Raw genomic sequence first — 22,969 nt, 5'->3', positions numbered from 1 at the left:
TCATAAGGCACCTACCTGCAACCTCTTTTACTATCTCCCTCAGGCCCTATTGAGGCCCACACATCCTAAAGGCCCTTGCTCTCTGGAATCCCTTGCTTTGAGAGAATTTCTCTTGTTTGCAATTATATGCAAAATAGCTTAACCCAAGATTCTTTCACTGGTGTCACCTTGTGGGGGAGAAGAGAAACTTCTTTATCTCACAAGGTTCTCTGAAAGATTAATTCACAATAAGGCAGGATAATAAGAGAAAGAGATTACAAATTTATTTACCATGTACACAAGAAGCATCACAGGATAATTATCTAATATCTGAGTGAGGTCCTGAAGTTTATTTACCCTCATTTTAGAGGGGAGGGGATGATGAAAAATATAGGGAAGCCTTTGTCTAGGGAGGATGAATAGATGGGGGAACAGATTGACTTGTAGATTATTCTTTTTGAAAATTAATCTGAGAGACCGTTCTTTAAAATGGGTTTGACCAAGTCTGGTTTCATTCTTGATCGGTTTTCTTGCTGTATTGTGAGATAACAGGGAGGGGAAAGAGAGATTAATTCCTGCTCTTGGTAGGCCTGTTTGGTTTTTAGGAAGATAGAGGGAAAGCCCTTTCCAATGCCTTTTGATATCTAAGGCCCTTTAATTTAAAATACTCTTCATACCAAATACTTTTATGCTTTGGAGTGAAATTTCCTGAGCTCCTACAACCTTAACCCACCAGAAATTCATGTGTTTGGCAGCGTCTGTGGCTCAAGGAGTAGGGCACCAGCCCCATATATCAGGGTTCAAAGCCAACCTTGGCCAAAAACTGAAAAAAAAAGAAAGAAATGTATGTATGCTACCATGAAAAGCTAAGTTTAATCAAGAGGAAAGCTAAAAGAAAAAAAAAATCCTTCTATGTAATTTTAATTCCCTGCCCTGGGCACCCTTTCTCTCCCCTTTTCAGATGTCCTTCTGAAAAAAAATGTCCATTTTTTTTTCTGCCAGTATCTTTCAAAGTTAGAAGAGGGAAGAGAGTTAGTTTTCATGCTTTCGCTCTTCTTTTAAAAGAACACACTGCATATTCCTCCTTTCATTATTATCATTTATCAAAATACTCCCTTGATGTTTGCAGAGAAAGAAAGTACGTGTGTTCTGTGAGGCAAAAATGCCCATATCAATGCTTCCCAATCATTTTTGGTAGAAACATTAAAATGTGTACTTTAATAAGTAATTGTATTTTTAATATAGTTAACTTGTAGGTTAACTATATTAAAATACTTTTGAAAGTATTATGAAAATATATTTTAGAAGATTAAAAATGTTACTAATCTTCAGAAAACATTGGGAGATAATTTTAATCTGTATCTTCCAGTCATCACTAAGATATTCCTTATCACAATCATTTGGCAAAGACCCAATTCTAGAAGATTCAACTTTACATACTCTTTCCAGACCCTAAAGTTGGCTTCTAACTGATGAATGCCAGCGAATAGCATACAGATTCGAGTCTGTATCCATTTATATGGGCTTACCTGGACCCACAAAGCAGCCTCAGCATGGTTCTATGCTTCCCTTGTTAGTTCCCTGTCTGGTTTTTTATGGCCACTATTTTAAAGGTTTTTTGTTATTGTTGTTTGTGTCAATCTTTTGTTCTGTTCATCCCTCCACTGATCTCTATTTACTTGAAATTACTCCAATACCCATCCAGGTTCCTAAGACAGAAATCTGACTATCTTCTTAGATACTTTTTTCTAACCTCTGACATCTAAGCAAACACAGATCTTTTGGAATTTGAATCTGCTTAATTTGTGGCCTTTCTCATTACCACTGTTCAGATGCTCCTCACCTCCCAGTTATGCCTTGTAAACGACTCTCAACTTCCCCTCTTCCCTTGTCTTCACAAAGCAGTTAGGATATATTTATTTGTAAAATGCACATCTGAGTGTCTTCCCTCCCTTCTCAAATCCTTCAATGCTTCCTCTTGCTCTTATAATTGAAGTCCAAATGATGAGGAATTTTTTTAAAATACATGAACTGTTCTTCTTTTCCTTACATGGACCAACACTGAACAACCATTAGTCTCTAGAGGGCATAGAAGGCACTCTGGTAATGAGTGCCTTTTGAATGTGTAATTCTGTCTAACATAGAGCCTCAGCTGCACCCCTACTCCAACCCATTGTCTCACCTGGGTGATGGATCCTTCAGATCAAAAAGGCTTTTGTAAATCTTAGACCAGTGCCCTGCCCCTAGCACCTGTGTTGTATCATGGACCCACAGAATTTCTATTTTACCTTGCATTGTAATATACTGAGGTTTTTATCTATAATATATCCCCCCTTCTGGCCCTAAGCTCATATAGGCAAAAATCAAGCATAATTTATTCACCGTTATATCTCTAGTTCCTAAAAGATTGCCATTTAAGAAATATTTGTCAATTAGTTGAATGTTTGAATAACTAAAGATGACAATTTTTTCACTACAAACTGTTGAACTCGCTTTGAGGCTGTTAGAGAAACTTACACTGGTCACTAACAGGCATGTTTTGTCCACCCAGTGTCTGAACTGCCGTGATTATGACTTTTCACTCCACTGACTTTTATGTGGCATCATTGCAACATGGTTGAAAAGGAGTTTGACCTCTTAAAATAAGAGTAATGCTAAGTATCACAGAGGGAGAGCAGGTTTGGTTGTCTCTCATCCTACAAAAAGGGAAGATGTTTGTTGAAAATCAGGATATTTTAAAAGGCAATTGCCATGCCATCTAAAATTCTCATTCTGTCTTGCCTACAAAAAGAAAAACAAAACACAAATATATGCAATAACTATATGGTTGTGAGCATGTGCTATCTTTTAATGATTTAAGCTTCTATTAACGCACAAGAAAAATGGAGAGTAAAGCTTGCTCACTGAAATACAGCCGGAGCCTTCTGTTCTCTGTTAGAACAGCTGCCCTATTTACTGCTGCTTTGACGAAGCCTCTGCCCAACTTCTCTATTCAGGAAGATCAGTGTTTACACTCTAGTTGGTCTTGATTCAAAACAGTTCTGATTTATTAATAATGTACTAACCAAATATTATGACTGAAAAACTGGGACACTGGTAAATAATCAGATGCAGAATAGAACTTCACTTGCATTTAGTCTGATAATGAAAATGGAAAACACAAATAAAAAATGTAATTTAGCAATTCATTGGATCTCGTTAAACACCAGCTGTTTTCTGGGTTTTAGAATTGAATGTTTCGTGTTTTCCCTCACGTCTTTAGACTTTGGGGAATAATTGAAAAACAAATAAGTTACTCTGTATTTTCTACTGGCAAAAAATAAGTATGTGTGGCCAAGGACTCATTTGTTCATTCAATGGATATTTGGTGTACACCAAGTATATGCCAGACATTTCACTAAGTACTGAGGATACAATGGTGAATGACAGCAGCAGAGTCCTTGTATTCAAGGAGCTTACAATCTAATGTGAGAGGGAATAGATAATAAATAACAAAATCAATACACAGCCTGTCAGGTGGAGAGTGCCCTGAAGGGAACGGGGGAGAGGCCTGAGGGGTGCTCTTTGACTTAGTCATGTAGCAGTGCAGCAAAGCAAGTCATCAGCTCATCACAACTACCCTTGGGTAGTGTCTGCTTCTAAAATCTACTCATCGAGCTTTTTAAAATGAAACAAAAGATTCCATTTAACAATCTCCTCCTATATTGATTTTTAACTTCAGCTGTCAGAGGTGATGCTGATAGATAAAACTTGCATTTATTAAGATTAAGTTTTGGTGTTTTATTTCACAGCCTAGTGACTATCGTTAATAATAATTTATTGTATATTTCAAAATAGATAGAAGGGGATTTTAAATACTATCACCACAAAGAAACTACAAATATCTGGCTGACGGATATGCTAAGTAGACTAATTTGATCATTCACAATGTATACACGTACCAAAACATTGCATTATACCCAGTATAGATGTATGCAATTATTATTTGTTAATTCAAAATAGAATGAACCTTAGAAAAAGAACTTGAAGACTGTGAAAGAGCTTCCTGTCTTAGGAATCAGCTGTAGTTATTTTCCCTCTGGAGTACATGTATCCAACATTTTCTGGTTTGACTAGAAATTTAAGAATTATCTTAAACAATGATATATACGGATGAATTCTGCGGAAAAAACACTAACTTTGCTTACAAGAGACATCTCTGAGATACACATCAAAATTTAATTATATTTGGCATGTCGGTTATTCTAGATTTATTTAGTTGAGTGTTTATAATGATAACTTTCATAGAATGATCTCATTTTGCAAAGTGTTTTGGAATATGTCCATTCATTTCAGCATGACAAAAAACCTGTAAGTTAAGTTATTGTTTTTATGCAACAGTACAGAAATCTGAGATTCAGAGAAGTTACCTGATACAGTAGGGAAGAGCTAGTCCTCCAATCCAGGCATCATGATTCATATTGCCCTGTTGTGTATAAATCAAAACAATGTGAATGATGGCAGCAACTCAAAGTTATTTGTATCTATTTTCAGACACATGAAATAAAGATTGCTAGGATATTCGAATCACTATCTCTTTCAATATTTTCACTCATTTATTACTGTTATTTTCTTCATTAAACCTGATCCAAATTATAAACCAAAGTTTGCTCAGACACACAAACCTTCTTTTGAACAGTCAAGGGTATGAGATGTTAAAACATTAACTAGGAATAGTGATTAATTATAAATGCTTGTGGTAATGCTCATCTTAGATGAAACCACATTGAAAGTCACATGGCGTAAAGAGCCCCTCTGCTGAGGAAAGAAGGCTGAGCACAACGATCAATAACCGGAGTTTATTCTGAGTGGAGATTTAAAGATGTGACGTGAACTATTCCTAACAGGCTCCTTTTTTTCCTGTTCTTCTAACCTACAGATGCTGAGATGTGTTTGAATCTGGAGCTTTTTCTTGCTTCCTTATTCTTTCCTTTTCCCCTCCCTCCCTCCCTTCCTTCCTTCCTCTTTCCCTCCATCCCTCCTTCCTCTCCTTTTTATTTTTTTTCTTTTTTACTTCCTTTTCCTCTCCTGATCCAAATTATATATTTACTATTATATATTTCACTTTCCCTCCTTGCCCTTCTTCCAAGAGTGGAACTTAGGGATTAGAAGATTAAAGCTCCTTTCTGTGTATTTCTATAACACATCTCTTAGTAGAAGTTGTATTTAATTATGGAAAACGTCAATGTTTGTTTTTCTGTTTTGGGTTTTTTTTGTTGTTGTTGTTGTTTTTGAGACAGAGTCTCACTATGTCGTCCTCGGTAGAGTGCCATGGCATCACAGCTTACAGCAACCTCAAACTCTTGGGCTTAAGTGATTCTCTTGCCTCAGCCTCTTAAGTAGCTGGGACTACAGGCTCCCGCCATAACGCCAGCTATTTTTTGTTGCAGTTATCATTGTTGTTTAGCAGGCCCAGGCTGGACTTGAACCCGCTAACTCAGGTGTATGTGGCTAGCACCATAACCACTGTGCTACAGGCACTGAGCCATCAATGTTTTTTTTCAATAGTGAAAAGGAAGTAAAATCTTTCAAAATGAAATAATCATTTCTTTCTTCAGTATTCATTATCTTATCTTGCTTTGGCCAGAGTCTACTAGTCAGCTAAAATGTATAAAAATGTATATGTATGTATAAATATAGATATTGAAACATCAACTTTAATTTTTCTTATTCCCTCCCAAATCAAAAAAATGTAAATGAAATTTTACATGGAACCAATTCTAGGAAAAGTTATAAAGAAATGTTGTTAGACAATACAGGGTTGTTATAGATAAAATTAACTAGTAATTAAAATGACAGATGGAGAGGACGGAGAAAACAGAAGGAAGTTTGACAGAATTTTTGCTGAAGTATTTTCCCCAGAACAATGGTGTATGACAGAGCACATCTTTCAGATTCACACGCCCATTTTTTTTTTTTTTTAAGATTGTGGTAAGAGCACTTAAAACAAGATCTACCTTCTTAAGAAAGGTACAACATACTTGTTGACTACTTTGAATTCTGATTTGCTGAAATTCCTTGTATAACCCCAGACAGGCCACTTGACGTTGATCCTCATTTCTTTTTCTTAAAAACAAAATAATTTCTTTGTACCTAATCAAGCAACATGACAAAATAAACACTAAACCACTTTCTAAAGTTAACATGGTTGTTCAACAATATACTGTGTTAGTAAACCATGAGGCAATTGTTCCAAAGTATGTTTTATTTTTGAAAAATAAAATGGTATATAAATAGTGGATTCCAAAGCAACAGCAATCTTTATATTGACTGAAAGAATAATAAAGTTATAGTAGGTTTGGGCAAACTTTTCTCATTTTTGATTTCTAAGAACACAGATGTTGACATTTACCAAGTTATTAGTCACCTCAGACGAAAGAGTTGCTCAAGACTGGGTTGCCTAAAATTATTACCAATGGTTATGTTGTGTCTGTTTAAATCAAAAAGTGCTATTCTCTTCAAATGTGTAATGTTAAGCATAGTCTGATTCTTGGTATCTCTTGTGTGGGACCAACCTATATTGGAAATAAAGAGACAAAATTACCTTTTGTAAGAAAAATATGAGTGCAATTCCAAAACCCATCTGATAATGGGCCATGAGGGACACCTTCCTTTAGGTCTGTCTATCTTCACGTTTTTGAGAGCTAAAAGCATAATCAATAATTTAACAAGCTAATGGACATATTTTTAAACACAATGGACTCATTCTGAAAAGGAGCATGGTGTCAGAGCCACAGAGGGCAAAAGATAGAAATTGATTGCTAATATTTATATTTAAAAAGACCGTGCTGCGCTATGAGAATGGTATGAGGTGTCTGAAAACAGGGTACTTCTCTTACTCTGCAAAACGGTTCTTTCTGTTTTTATTATTGTGTTTGTTTTTATATGCACTGTGTATCTGTCTACTCTATAAAGAATTTGATTTTAAAGAAACTGTAGGGCTCAAAATGAATCACTCAAATGTTCAATGTGCATTTTAACTAAAAATATGCTCTAAATGATGACTTTTAAATTCCAATTTAAGATATTATATATAGCTGTTGATATTCATGACCACAAAATTTACAATTATGTTGGATTTGTCATAGAAGTAGGAAAAACATGGAAACTATTCTGGCATTGGCAGTGAAAATTAACTCAACCTACAGAATATTGATGCTTCATTTTATGGTTAAAATTAGGCTTTTCATATTCATTTTATTCTTCCCATTTTTTATCTCTACTTCCTCTATTTTGGATATCATGGATATCAGTAACTTCCTAATAGAGGAAAAATAAAATGTTATAAAACACAAGCAACTAATTTGTCATTTTAAATATCTCGGGGATAGATTCTTACCTATGTTTATTTATTACCACCCCATTTGCCTCTATGACTGTGATTTTTCACATAGTTAAGATTATCCATAAAGTTCAAATATATTTACCCAGTTTCCTATTATAGAGATGTATTTAGTGCTGTGTGTAAAACCTCCTTTTTCCATGAACTATAGATATATCATTACATGGACTTATTCTAAAGGTAATATCTTCCCCAATTTTGTGTATACATATTGTGGTTAGCAAGTGGGCTAATGTCCAACTGTTTCTATTTCTAATGAATGATGAGACTGCCCTAGGACCTACAAGCTAGTTTGCATATTTTCACAACATATGAAAGGAAGACTTTAGTCTAGTTTTATATTTGATTGTAACAGAGTTGAGAGCCTTGAGGGTCAAGGCAGGAACATGGGCAGAAGTTCTAAAGACAGGACAGCCCAAAGAGCTTGGTGGAAACGCAGGAGCACACAGACCTCGGGGACCTCTTGGGAAGGCCTGCCGCAGCCAGTCTACTGATACCAGCCCCTACTGAGTACCTCACTCTTCAACTCCTTGAATAAGATGTCCTTGCCTGTGTTTGTCACATGAAAGATAAAGCCCGTCTTGTCGGAGCCGATGCACACCTCTGAGCTGCCATATTTCAAAGCACAGTGAATTGTGTACATAAACAATTTCCACCCGTATAGCACAGTCATCCTTTTCCAGATGATACTGCAGGGAATACTGTACTGAATGAGACTGTTTTGGGCATCAGATTATAAAATAACAATAAAAATAAATAAATAAAAGAATGGGGTAAACAGAGGAACATACACTGTCGTGTAAAGAACGGTAGCGACGTGTTGGGAGTCTGTAAAAAGTTATTTGCTACCACCTCATACCATAGATTCTTTGAATTCCCTTATTTTCTGTCTTAATCATATCCATTCTTAATTTGTCTTATAGCCCTACATACTCTGAAGAGACTTTTTTTTTTCCTAAATGAGCCATTTCTCCAGAAATACTAAAAGTAAAATGCTCTGTCTGCACAATAGGTGCTTTTAGCAAGCCAGATACGCGGTTAAGCTGCGCTTGCAGAATTGCTTTTCTTAAAGTGCAGTCAATTGACCATCTACCAGCACTAATTTGTCTCTAACCAGCAAGGCATGTGCTTATGCTGCCCTGTACAACAGTGATTGCAACCAACGTGGCCAGGGCCCTTATTTATATTCTCGGTAAAGGAAACTTTAAATACAGCAGCGTGCCTCAGCATAGAACACACATCTCCAGACTCTGCTTTCTTCCAAAGGCAGATTTTCTATTCGTCCTGCTTTCAGTTTCATACTTTTTTCACAAAACATGTCTTAGCCTCCTAAGAGAATTCTGAAAAAATTGACTTAGAATTAGTCTGTTGCAAAAGTCTTTTAAAAACCGTATGTTAACATCTTAATAAAATGGTAATACACATCTGCCCGTGATATGAAAATAATCTTCACAAAATCTCAAGGAAACATTTCTATTTTTCATGTTGTCAGTCTTTTGAAACTCACGGGGGCCTAAAATAACAATGCTAGAGGGCAGGTGGTAGATTTCTAGGACATTATTATGTTTTTTCAGGCACCTAGACTACAGCCTAATTTTTCATAATAATTTCTGTCCTGGGAAACTATAATTATCCTGATGCACACTACTTATGCTGCCTTATTTCTTAATTACAGTGGTGACGTGAGATAAATGTATACTTATTGGGATCAAAGGCATATCATTTGGTGGTGATTATAAAGAAGTTCTCTTGACAATAATTGCAGTTATGTGGTGATCAACTCCTAATACCATGCTATGTTCCAGAAACTCTGTAATTAAGTCCTGCCAAGAGGTCACTTCCTATTTGAAATAGAGAACTTAAGTGGGAGATTGGCTAAGGGAACATTTAGACAGTAACATTTTTACCTGAATTTCTTCAATGATTTTGTATGTACCTTAGGTAAGACCATTCTAATAATTAACATTTAGGGGTTTCATTTAAGTTTCTACCCAAGCAAGCTATATAAAGAATACTTTTAAAAGTAGATTTTCTCTTATTTAACCTTCAGAATAAAAAGATTTGAATACATCCAAGGTGAAAACAAAGGACTGGAAATATGAATAGAATGATACTATATTCAAGGATATATTCAAGGATTCCACCATACATTTATGGTATTTGCAAATATTATAATTCATTTTCTTAAAAGCTTTCATTCTAGATTCTCAAAATAATTTCTTTTGTCATTCAAATTTAAAAATAAAAAATGAAAAATTTAAGTTGCTAAGATAATCCTTACACAGTTTTCCCCACTGTCTTCTATAGAAATGTGTTCTTTATCTTTTTTCATTTTAATGCAAAAGGATAAAAAATGATGGTTGTAAAACTCAGTATCTAAAATTGTTTAGATGAAGGTTGTCAGATACGTTATGTGTCAGAATTAATACTCTGACTGGCTAGTTTTGAGCTTTTGCTTTCTCGTTGACCAGCTGTGGAACTTGAGCCAGTTACTTAACTGGTCTGTACCACAGTTTTTTCCTCTGTAATGGGTGACAGTAACAGCTTACGTGGAAGAACACTGTCAAGATTTAATTACAGTAGAACCTCTGTCAAGTTGACTACCTAAAAAACAATAACAAACTTGTCAATATAGGGAGGTGGTCAGCCTAAGCAACTAGGTCTACTGTACTGATATGTACATGAAAATTAGGTCAGCTTACGGAGGATTCAGGGTAGGGAAGTGGTCAACTACAGAGGTTCTACTGTATGTCCTATATGTAAAGGGCTTAGAACCCAGGCTAATACACAGTAAGCACTATATAAATTTTAGATATCACTTCATGTAATTAAGGAACATTAAGGCCACATTGCCTTCTTTACCTTCAAGTATGATAAGGAGTAACTCTGATCATTCTAATAGATTGCCCTTAGAGTATCCTTTTTGGTATTCTGGGATGAAATAAAATAGAGAGTGTCTGTTCCAATGTAAAAAGTGTATTCAAACAATGAACCTGATGTCTTTAACTTACAACACCATTCCAGAATATTTTTTGAAATTCTTGTACAAGGTAATGCCTTTATTAATTTTAAGACAGAAAACCTCCTTTTGGGTCATTTGTAGTTGTCCAAACACATATTAGTTCTTGGGAATATAAGGTCTTGATTTCATGGCTACTATCTAACCCAGTGGTTCTCAATCTGTGGGTCACAATCCCTTTGTAACAATGAACATACGGCCAGCATTAGAAAGGTTGAGAACCACTGATCTAACCAGTCGCAATGAAAATGATATTGGAATGGGTGTTGAAAACTCATCTTTATTTCCAAATAACCCAACAACTGTATGAAGAAATAACATATAAACCTTTGATAAGAGTCAGTATATGTCCACATAAAACAGGCAGGAGACACTTGACTTTTCTTCTGTATTATTTTCCTATTTAATTTCAGATGTTGTATTTATTCAAATATTATTTGTAACATTATTTCACTTTTTCTTTTTAAATAATACATGTTTGTATTTTATTACTCATCCAAATGTCACTGGATTCTCAATAGACAAGTGCAGTAAAATTGAATTGAGTCATCTTTGATGTTTTGTTGACATTTAGTCATATAAAAACCATAGCCAGGTTCTGTATATAGAAAGCAAGATGTGTGTATGTATATGTATAAAAGTATATATAAATGTGAATGTAGAAATACCATGTGTTTATGTAAACATAGCAAGATTATCCATATATAAAAGGAGACAGAGGTATGAAAGATACCTGAATCCATATGTGTATATTATGTACTCTTGCTTTCTACATAATGTAAATACATAGTTATAAGGTATACTCTTAAAGATAAGAGAACAGAATATATTTTACTTATTTTGGGGGGTTGGTTTGTGCTTCTTAAATATTTAGACTTATAAAATGTAAAGGACACTTCAGTATAGTACTCACATTGTTGTGATATCTTTATAGATCAGTGTACCAGCAGTGAAAAGAACTTTTAAAAATTCTTGAATTTGAACATAAGGTGAGATAAAAGAATGTGTGAAATATTGATTTTGGTATAAAACAATGAACTCTCTTTTTATGAATTACATAAATAATCTTTGAAATTTAGGTAAAGATTACACAATTTCCCTTTTATTTCGTATTTTTTTATTTCCTGCAATATCTTATTGACTATATATTAGATTACATCTGTTATCACACTCAAAATTTGGGTTGCTCTGTTTTAAGAGCAATCGGTCTAATTTCACTTTTCTTAGTCTTGGATCCACAAAAGAACACCACTGAAAAGGCATGACATTTTTAGAGTTAGTGTTCATGTATGAAAAGTTGTAAAAAGATGGGTGACTATGAGTGAGTTTGGGGCTAATGGCGAATAGTTTTTGTGCAAATGTTAACAGTTTATTGCAATACCACAAAGAAGTTTTCTTGAGTCCAATGCTATTTCAGTTTATATAAATGTTTACACCAGAAAAATTTGAAACAAATAAGAAGCTGGTTAAATACAGCTTCTTCATCAGTCCTGAAGTAAATAGATTTTGGGATTTGATAGTATTATTTTCACCATAGGCAAAAGCTAGTATGCAAACTAATGCTATACTTCTCATGTCCAGTGATGGGATGCCAGTCTCAATTTCAATTCTAATTTTGTGTGAATGTAAGTGTTTTATATATATATATATAGAAATTACCCATGGAGCTTTCCACCTAAAAAGATAGTTGTACTTCTCAAGAAATTCTAAGGCTAGGTGAGGTTCTGCCTGGATTTGGTACAGCTACTTTTGAGCTTAAGCATATGACGGTTTGTGGTTATTTTTATTTATCTTTCAGATCAGCATTTTCATGACCCATTTATCAAATTATGGGAATGACCGCCTAGGGTTATATACCTTTGTGAAGTTGGCCAACTTTGTGCAGAGCTGGACCAACCTGAAGTTGCAAACTCTGTCTCCAGTGCAACTGGCCCACAAGTACTTTGAGCTCTTCCCTGAGCAGAAAGACCCTCTCTGGCAGGTAACACTTAACATTCTCTCCTGGAATGGGAGGGAAGCAATTAGCAACTTATGAGCGTCTGATTTGTGTCAGCCACTTTGCTGGGTGTATTTAAGTGGTTTTATCACAAACTACTGATTTATCCAATAGTTTCATTCTTCTCCTCAAAAGTACATTTGTTTGTTTGTTTGTATGTATGTTTTATAGATTAAGTGTTTGTATTTTTACTTGTTTTTTGGAGGTTTTTATTGGTTTGATTGGTTTGGAAATTTTGCACTAAGGATGTTGTTTTATCTTTGGTGTCTTCCCCAAGGTAATCATTTCAACTTGCATGTAGTGGGAGCTTTAACTAGTAGGAAAATGGCTAAATATTCAATACCTTGAGTTAGAAAAACCAAGATTCCACTGTAATCTAAGACCCTATAACCAAACTCAAATATCCATATGTATTACACCAGGTATATAAGAAAGGAAAAGCAATTATTTACTTTCTGCCCATATAGATTTAGTTTTTCTCAATGCATCTTTACTTTAAATCTAACCAATCTTTCACTAAGATGTTCCCTAGACCTACTGATAAAAGAGAGAATTGTCAGTTTTAGGATGGCTTTTACTAAAATTTAACTCCACGTAGGGCTATTTAGGCTGGATACATCAGATGTAAACCATCTGACTCTTAGCAGTTGTCTCGGAACATGCTGCCTCCCATTTTCTTAGTTCTTTATGCATCAGATTATATCGACCCACACAATCAATAAGCTGGCTGCAAAGAGCAGATCAGATGGTCCCCCGCTAAGCAGTTGGTAGAGAAAGTGGCATCATTGTCAATGATAAATTACTGTGAAACAGACTTTTTACCATCCTCTTTCCCTCTCCTCAAGACCAATTGTTTCTTTTTATTCCATAAATAATGTTATGTACTGATCTGTTTCTATGCAGTTAGAAATTCATTCAACAGATGTTTATTGAGTATCTGTTATGTGTAAGGTAAGGCAAGTTACTCCAGGGCATGCAAAAAAGAATAAAATACATTCCTCCCAGCTTAGTGGAGGAATTCTTCTTTACTCTTGATAATATGTCCCAATGTGTTTTAAACTGACTGATGCAACAGTAAGTCATACATATCATGATTATTCAGTAGCCCTTCATGTTTGTGTTTACATTAAACTACACGTTTTAATTAGATATTCTTCCAATAAGTTGCCTGACCATTTACGAATTTGGTATATGTTAGACATCCAGAGACTAAATAGTTAGAAGCATAATTATTATGAACGTGTACAGTCACAACCACTGGAGGCTAAATTCTATAAAGGTAAAGATTGTGTCCCCTTAGGGTGGTTTCTCAAAAGAGTTCACACACTTTTCTAACCTTTGACGGGGAATCAGTTCTTTTCTCATGCATGTTGGTACGTGAAATATCTATAATGTATGGTTCACTGGCAGGAGAAAGCAGCAAAATTTATAAAGTTTTCAGAAAGCTGATATAGAAACAATTAGTGCTTCCCGAGCTCTACTTGTCTTTCTTTTTCTTTAAAAGAAAAGTATTTTTCTTAATGGTAAGTTGTATTTCTTGGCAATGTTTGAACTTTAAAAAGTTCACATGTATTAATATTCTTTGGATATTAGAGATGCTATTTTCTTAAAGAGTGAACTCTAATACGATTTGGTTAATATGATAATTCTAAATATTGATTGAATATTTGTTAAATCTAAAATACTGGTCTGGTTGATTAGAGGTATAGATGAAAATGAAAAATAAAATGTGATTATTCTTTAGAGAAATATATCATTCTTGGAAGACATACAAAATGTGTACATATAGGTAGATTACATAATACATATAAATAATATAACATAATTACATATACTTCTAATTGCTGACCATTTTAATTTTTCAATAATATCTTAGGTATAATTTCCTAGCAAGTTGTTGATAAAAGAGAATAAATCAGAAAAAGTTTCATAGAATTCAAAAATTTTATTATTGTTGTTGTTATTTACCTAAGTTTAAGAATTTTACATATATTATCAAACTATCCTTTTTGTAAAAGTTTTTAAATGGCACTCAAGAGTAAATGTTTTTACTGAAAGTCCACCTTTGCTATCACATAAATTATATTAATATATTTAAGAAGGAAAACAAAGAATGAAAACATCAAGGAATAGTTGAGTTCAAGAGAAGATTATTCAGGCACACAAGATTGTTTGAGAACAGTTAAGTTAATGAGGCAAATCTGGTGAGCTTTCCTCACCATAAACAATATCTAAAAAACCAAATGTTGTGAAATTATGATAAAGTGCATAATACTGTCGGAGTTCTCTTCCCTGGTGGTTCTCTCTTATTTTCATCCATATCCATAATACGAACAAAAACTAAGCATTGTCATTTCTTTTATACAACATAAATTTAGTTCTATTGAAAAAATAAACAAAGCCAGCATCACTTGGTAAATGTTTTATAGCCCATTCGTCATAGCCCTAGAGAATTAAGGTAGACAAACATGTTTCTCTGTCATTGCTACAAATCGTCAAAGTGCGATGTTAAGGCACCCCTCTTATTTGCAAACAGCACTTCTTCTTTACTGTATTTCACATTTTAAAGAAAGTTAATTGTTATTTTTCTTTAGATTTTCAATTCACACTTTTTTATTACCACAAATCGAACCCCCAAAAGCGACAAATGATAATCTTAGCATCTATTTGATTTCCTTTGGCTCCTTGTGTAAATTTTCATTAGCACCAAGTACCATATATGTGAAATTGCTTTGTCACCTAATTAAAACGTGCAATATGAATATCTGACGAGTACCTTGATATGAGGTAAGCACCGCACAAAGGCCTTTGTGCCCCTCTCTCACTGGAGGTTGATTCTTCCAAAGCTGATTCCCATGGGAATGTGTGCTGAGATACATGTGGATGACATCCTTAGACTGAGTCCTTGTTTAGCTTACTCCCTAGTGTGTGAGACTCTCACATTATGCGTATATGGGCCTATTAATTCACGTCCCTTATTGTTTGGGTAGAATAATGTGGTAGAATAACTACAGAGTGTGAAATAATAGAGTTTCCTTTTGCTTTTCAAGTCTAACTATGGGAACACAAATGCACATGGAGACAGCTGGAAGGTCAAATTCTTGCACATTCGCTAATCCATGCTTTTAAGCTCTCAAACTGTCAGGCTAGCTCAGTCTCAATCTTCACTCAGTCACCCCAGAGTCTCACTAACAACAAACACGCCAAGCCAAACGTGGTGTGGATTCCTGCTCGTCTGTGTGCCTGGAGAACGCTCCCGAGTAGCAGTCTCTTCTCTCTTTCTGTGCTAATGTCTCCAAAGTTAAAGAAGTGGAAAAGTCAACCGCATTGTGCTAACCTCAGGTGGTCAGTATCTTTGTGGATTCTAGCTGTCAAAGCATCCAGCTCCAGTTTAGAAATGATGGGATTTGAAGGTCTGTGACATAAACACATCATAAGATCTGGTGGCACACCCACTGTAAGTTCTATTATGTGTCTGTTGAATAGAAGGAGGAATACTGACGTGGAGAATTATAGATTGTTATGAGCAGAATAGGAAGCTAAGGACCTCTGGCCCAACATATTCATTTTAGAGAGGAAATGGATGACCCCAGTGAAGTGAAATGCCTTGTTCTGAGTCACTTGGCTTATTAGGACTAAAGTCAGGGTTTTCTTATTAGGACACTAGTCTGGGTTCTCTTAACTTTCTACTCCAGTGTAGTTTCAACCACAAGAATATGGTGGTTTTACACTTAGTCAATCAAATTGACCTCTATGTAGATCATTGACTGTATGTATAAGACATTTCAGGGATAACTCTTCATTTCAAAAGAATCTGATGCCAGGTTCTATGTTAATGTATTCAACCTATACTTCTGAAGTGACAACATAATCAAAAGATCTGTACCTTCACAGAAAGTAGAAACCACAGTAGCTCCTTACTATGTAAACACAATTAACATTATAAATTCGTCTTCGTATTTATTCCTCTCTTTACCAACATATAACTTATTTATATAATTCCATTAATGCATTTACTACAAAGTATTGGAGACACTCATGCTAGTCATATACCAGCGCATGCAAATTTTGAGGGGTAAGACTGTGTCTGTTCATATTTGTAACCTGGAGGCTAGCATAGTACAATAACTGCCACCTTCAAAATATCATGACAGGATAGTCAAAAGCAGAGGCGTGTGTGTACACGAAGAACAACAAAAGTAGCCCATGTGTCCCTTGGATGAAAGTTGAGATGTAATGGGAAACAACTCTGAGAAGCAAGTACTCGTCAGTGGGGAGCTTTGAAAGCGGCCAGCGTCCTTTGATATTGACGGGCAGCAGGGTAGCAAGCGTAGCCTCTGAACATGAGGGATCTTAAAGAACTGGTCAATAAAGATTATCCGAGAAGCTTGTTGCCGGGCAGGCAAAAACAGGGAGGAGCTAAAGTTAGGGTACTAGTCTACAGGTGAGAGCGGGAAGTCCCCGTAGCTTCAGGGTGGGGAAGAGAAAGATTTTCAAAGTAAGAGTTGTAGAATGTGTGTGAGAGTGAGGCTGAGAGTGAGGAAAGAAAGCTCTGTGACTGATCACCCTGTGACTGGGGAAATTCAAGTGATAACTGCATATTTTGGGCTTTCATTCATTCATCCTTTAGTCTTTTCAGTAAAATAAAGGCACTATCATTTTTATTACTTCACAGATTACAAAGTACAGGACAGACTTCATTATCATCTTAAACATATTTCCCTCATCAAAATTTAAATTTATATGTTACCATGTTACATTTCTCTTTCTAAGTCAGTAACAGTATGTCCTTTAAACTTTTCGAAATGCCACCTCTCCCCTCAAAGATGAAAATAATTTCTAATTTCTCCTGACTTTAATTCCTTAATTTACAGTGAAGCCCTCTTTGGATTCTAGAAGGATGTCAGGCATTGTGACATCCAAAAATGGTGACATAAGTCTTGGGCTTTTCCTGTCAATCAGTTGCAAACAAGTTCCCTTCAAGTATCAAATTCCCCCCAGAAACCACTTAGTGAGGTTCAAGTTACAGAAAAACTATCTGCGGATAGCGCCATTAAACAATAATATAAAGCAAATTACAATACTTCTGTGCTTTCTGAATTAAAATTGTCATAAAATATATTTGCACACCTAATCCAAGTGCAACCACAAAAAAGAAATTGAATGTTTTTGTGTGTGCCTTACAGAAACATCTTATAACATCATACTATGAATATATTGCATTGTATTAGACTAGTGATTTAATTCAAGTTTAAAAATACCGTTTCTTTCAAGTTGGTTATCTGTCCCTGTGAGAATATTTATTAAAACACAAATAATAACGTAAGGTACTGCGTGAAGAAGCGTGTTATTATCAGAGTGAAGACAGAGCTACAAGTAAACATGCCTCCTCCCCTGGGGTCAGTTTGACTATGAGACTATGTCGTGGAGGAACACCAAGACTATTAGTTTATTTATATAAACATGCGTATAATACGGTGAAGCATCTATAGATGTTGGGGATAAATTAGAGGTGCTTTATGCTTAATGCAAACTTCTTGAAGTTGCCACCCCAGACTTACATAGGACCAGGAGCCCCCTCCCACCCAGTCCTGACCTCAGATATTGGAGTCTACCCACCTCTGTAATTGAGGGGACTTTGGTACCTGAAAAGTTGAGGAATTATCAGTCTGTCCAGTGTGGCAGGAGTTCTGTGGAGGGCGAGGATTCACCACGGATCAGCGCCCTCCGATAGGAAAGGCCTTCCCGAGGAACTGAGGGGCTGGCTGGGTTGTAAATGAAACACCAGGAGAGTCAGAGTCTTAGTAAAGACAGTGTCGCTTTTAGAGTTTTTCCATAAGGATTTGCTGATTGAAGCCCTGAGAATACACATCCCCGGCCTATTAAAATTCCTCGTCAGTACACTCGAATTGTGTTAGGCTTAAATGACATTGAAAGACAAAAACATTGAAAGTCACCAGCCTGTACAATAAAGAATTGGAAAGCAGTTTTACAGACGTGTACAAGGCAAAACTTTATATGCAGAAAAAATTTTAAAACAGACAGGAAGGGAAAAGAATCATTCTTTAAACATGTCTTTTGCAGCATTCTCTCTGTAATGGTGCCGCAGAAGGCAAGCAGAGAGGGAGTGACAAGGAAACCAGTAGTGTCTGCAAGATTTGGAATTTACAAAATACTCCTTCCGCCATGAGCACTAGGCGTTTTTAAAATTTCAACTATTAAAGCCTCTAGATGCCCTACTTATCTGGAGCAGCATATGACGTGGACGGGAATGATCAATCTCGAACTGATAATTCCCCTGTGTCCTTGTCGGAGAAGGATGTGGAGAAGCAAAGAGCAAAGCAATTTCTTTTTTCTTTTCTTTCTTTTTTTTTTTTTTTAAGTAGTAAAAATACAGTGTAGGCTTGGAATAACTAGATCTCATAAGAACAAAATTTACTTTCAAATATTCCATAAAAATATGGACTTCAAAATAAGGTAAGTGGTATAATTTTTTTTTTAGTTTGATTGCAAATTTGCAATTTTTACTTATTTGGAGGGGAGAAAATTTGAGGGCTTCTGCCCTTTTAAATAACATAATTTCATCACAATTTACTGGCCTTTCCATGTCATGCTCATGGGCTTCAGGAAAATCTTCTGCCTGTCTTTTTTTTTTTTTTTGTATGCTTAAAACTAAATTTGTCTCCCATATTTCCTGTGTAAAAGCCACCTGCAGCTCCTGTACCTGTGTGGTCCCTCAATCACATGTCTCTTACGTAGCCTGGGACTTTACTCATAAAGCAGTTTTAGCTGAATTACTTTTTCAAACTATGTCTATATCACTAGATACTAACAACAACAAAAAAGACTGTTTACTGCAGTTTCAGTTATGAAGGGAACAGTCAGATTAGAGAATGAAAAGGACACAATTGCTTGGTAATCTTCTGATGTTTAAAGTTAAAACAATAGCCATAGAACAAAGCATGAAGTGTAATAAAAGGCTGAGGTTTTCTTGGGAAGATCCTTTAAACTTGACAATCATTTCCAAAAGCTTCGCTCGTACATGCACACACCCCCACACTCAGAAACACATACATATTCATGCATGCACGCACAATTTAACTGCTGAAATAATCCCAGATTTGGATTCCTAATCTGAAATTGACTTGCTGTGTGACTTTCAGGAAGATGTAAATAAAACACCTTGCATCTCAGCTCCCTCAGCTATAAAGAAGGGATAATAGTATCATTTTTGCCAGCTTCCTTTGGGGGATCAAAAGCAATCTATTCCAGGTCAAGCAAGTGCCTGGAATATATAAGGTGATCAATAAAAGTTAGATATTATGTTCACTGGTAATCAAATATTCAGACAGTACAAGAAAAATCAGAATAGGAAATGTCTAAACAAACATTTCCAGAATATAAAACACGCTATTAATAAAGTTGAAATTAACAGGCAAAGGGGAAATACACCAGGAAAAGAGACGAAAGCAGAAATGGGCATCTGGAAAGTCCTAAAATAGCGTAATGCAGAAGGAATGTGGTTACAAAGAACATCTGCTTAGACTGGAGAATCCAACATGCCTCTGACTGTAAGATTCCTACAGCAAAGACTGAAGTAATATAAATTGGATTGTTAGTAACAAACAAATTGGAGCAGCAAGTTTGTAACATCTTTGCATACAGATTATTTTATTTGATAGTTTATTTCTATCGGTACAACTTCTTGGGAAAATACAACTCCAGCTTATTGGAGTCATTGTCCACCAAAAAGGCATGCTTATGCGTGAGCTGTGTGTTAGAGACAAAGCCAACTCTTTTCAAATCTTATTTTAAATCTTCCCATTTTTGTGAATATTTTATTTCACTGGTTTTGCAAATAGAAATTAGAATGGGAAAGACACGTGCACTGCAAAAAAGAAGATAGGTGACTGAATTGATCATACGGAGTCAGGGAAGATGTCACAAATCTCCCTTCAGCTCTCGGTGGTGGCACTGAGTGACCGAGCAGCCCACTCTTCTGCCTTCACTAAGCATAAAGGAACCTTCATTTGAGGAAAGGAGGTGAACACCAACTCTGAGATCTGCTCTTTGCTTGGTTATGTGTGTGGAAATTCAATGAGTATAGGTCACAGGAACTGCTTGCCTACAGATTCATGTCTAAGATACTGCTCAAGAATAAATTTCTTTACAAATAAAGCAGGTATATGATAGTATAGGGAAGATAATATTTAAGTTCTGAAGTGATCATGTGAGTTCAATAGCAAGAACTAACTTCCAGGCCCTGAAAAAAGACAGAATTAGGGATTATCTATGGTTTGTTGTAGGAGATATAGAGGAAGAATGTCTACACAGTTCATATGAGGTGACTTTCCAACATATGTCAAAATCTGTCTGCGCCTGATGCTAGATGTTTATTGTGCCTGCCCTAAGGTAATCAGTCATGTAGTCAATAGTGTTAAATATTTCCTTTGTATTAAATTGTAGCAATGAAAAAGACAGAGCCTTATCCTCAGAGAACTTACAATCTAATTAAGACAGAATTATTATAAACTATGCACAGTTAAATCAAATTACTATATACATATACATACAAATAATTTAAAGTACTGAAATATAGCAAAGAAAATTATGACAGGAACCTCTGATGGAGAAACAAGAGTGGGAGGAAGTTCTGGCCGTGGGCGTCAGGGATAGCCACTCGCACGGGGTGATATTTGACTTGAGATCCGAATGGCAAGTGGTGCTAAAACTAGGGATGTTTGAGTTGTAGGAACGAGGCTGCAAAGGTACACAGAAATATGCTGGATTAGGATGATATAGTAGGGGTCTTTGGGTCATCTAGTAGAGTGGCCCATATCCTAAAGACTAGTAAAGAAACTCCAAACTATTTCCCTGAAAAGTAGCTCCCAGATCTCAGAAGTCAAGTCAACTGATTGCGTGAAGTAAAACTTTCCTGGGAAGGGGCAGCCGCCAAGGTGCCAGTGCGTTCTGACGGTGGATCTAGAAGTCTGCTGTCAAGGTGGATGCCTGTAATGAACCCACTCATCCCAGGAAGATTAACTTTCCCTTGCCCCAGTTGCCTAACTTGCCGATGTGGAATCAAAGCACTCTCTCTCTACAGCCTGATTTAGTCCTTTTAAATATAATCATGAACACTGGCATAATGCTCTCAGAAGTAACTGAGGTAGATACTGTCAATCATTGTTTTATAGACAGGGAACTGAGGTCCAGAGAATTTAGGAAAACTGCTTCAGGCAGAGGAAATCTCGACTCCAGAGCTCCTGCTTTCCAAAACTAAGCCGTGCTGCCCATCTAAAACACACAGGGGAGGTAATAGTGGGTAGTATGCTTAAACAAGAAGAATCTGCAATATTTGGGTGATGAATTGGAAAAAAAAAAAATGAACATTGCACAGAAAGGTAAATGATTCAAAGATTTAGGAGCAGCTATTTAGGAGGCTGAAGCCGGAGGATCACTTGAGCCCAGGAGTTTGAGGCCAATCTGGACAAAATAAAAGACACCATCTCTAAACATATGTACATACATACATGCATAAAATAATTCAGGGGCAGACACAAATACTTCTGTGATAGTCAACATAATATAACTGAAGGGATGGGTTAGTATTGGCAATGGTTAACTCAGAATAGTGCTACTCGAAGTGTGGTTCATCAACAGGTTTGAATTGTTTTGTAATTTCTTTTTATTTGAGACAGAGTTTCACTTCATCACCCTAGGTAGAGTGCCATGGCATCATAGCTCACAGCAACCTCAAACTCTTGAGCTTAAGCAATCCCCTTGCATCAGCCTCTTGAGTAGCTGGGATTATAGGTACTATGCCTGCCCTAAGGTAGTTAATAACTTCTGGCTATTTTTAGAGACAGGGTCTCAGGCTGGCTCTGGCTGGTCTCAAACTCCTGAGCTCAAGCTATCCACCCACCTGGGCCTCCCAGGGTGCTAGGATGACAGGGGGGAGCCCCCACACCTGGCCTATGTTCTCATCTTATCATAGGACTTTGTTGTTGAAGAAAGTCATGCATTGATTCAAGCTCTTATGCTCTCACAGACGAGTACTCAGAAACAATTGAGTTAGAGTACAGGTTGCATTGCTGTAATAATGTCATTCAAAAATGATTAAACGGGATGACTGTGTATTTTCTCCACCATGTAACTGTCCAAACTGGGCAGGAAATCTAAGCGATATGGATGGCTCTGCCCTACGTGGTCAACCAGAGCCGTAGGCTGTCAGGTTATTCAGCATACGGCTTTCTCCTCTTGAGGCCAAGGCACATTCTGTAATTGTAGCAGCTTTACACCTGAAGGTAAGTTGGAAAGGGGAAATTCAGAGAAAGTGGCTTTATTTATAACTGGATACTTCACATCATTTTGGGTCACTCTCCATTGGACTGAAATCATTAATATGAAGAAGGCTAGATTCAAGAGAAGCTATAAAAAAACAAGAATCTACACAAAATCACTAATCACTATTTTAGCTATTCTCTATTTTTGCTAACCAAAAAAAAAAAAAAAGAAGTAGACAACAGTGTGCTTCTGTACCACAGCAATAAATACTGTGAGAGTTAAACTGAAACCATAGCGGATTTGAGATTGA

At 36.1% G+C, this 22,969-nt stretch overlaps 1 protein-coding gene across 2 annotated transcripts in view; it reads left to right on the top strand.

The window, feature by feature from the left end:
• The window catches only part of NDST4 (N-deacetylase and N-sulfotransferase 4), a 280,730-nt gene that overhangs the window by 229,582 nt on the left and 28,179 nt on the right, over positions 1 to 22,969 (top strand). For both annotated transcript variants that reach the window (XM_003798172.2, XM_023518192.1), the window contains one exon: positions 12,178 to 12,360. In XM_003798172.2, coding sequence (XP_003798220.1) covers positions 12,178 to 12,360 — 183 coding nt within the window. The remainder of the gene's footprint in view (positions 1 to 12,177; positions 12,361 to 22,969) is intronic.

The sequence above is a fragment of the Otolemur garnettii genome, unplaced genomic scaffold, assembly GCF_000181295.1.
Source record: "Otolemur garnettii isolate 467f Iridium unplaced genomic scaffold, OtoGar3 scaffold00129, whole genome shotgun sequence".
Classification (NCBI taxonomy): Eukaryota; Metazoa; Chordata; class Mammalia; order Primates; family Galagidae; genus Otolemur; species Otolemur garnettii.
The sequence above is the reverse complement of the archived record's forward strand: the minus strand, read 5'-3'. Positions and strand labels throughout refer to the sequence as shown.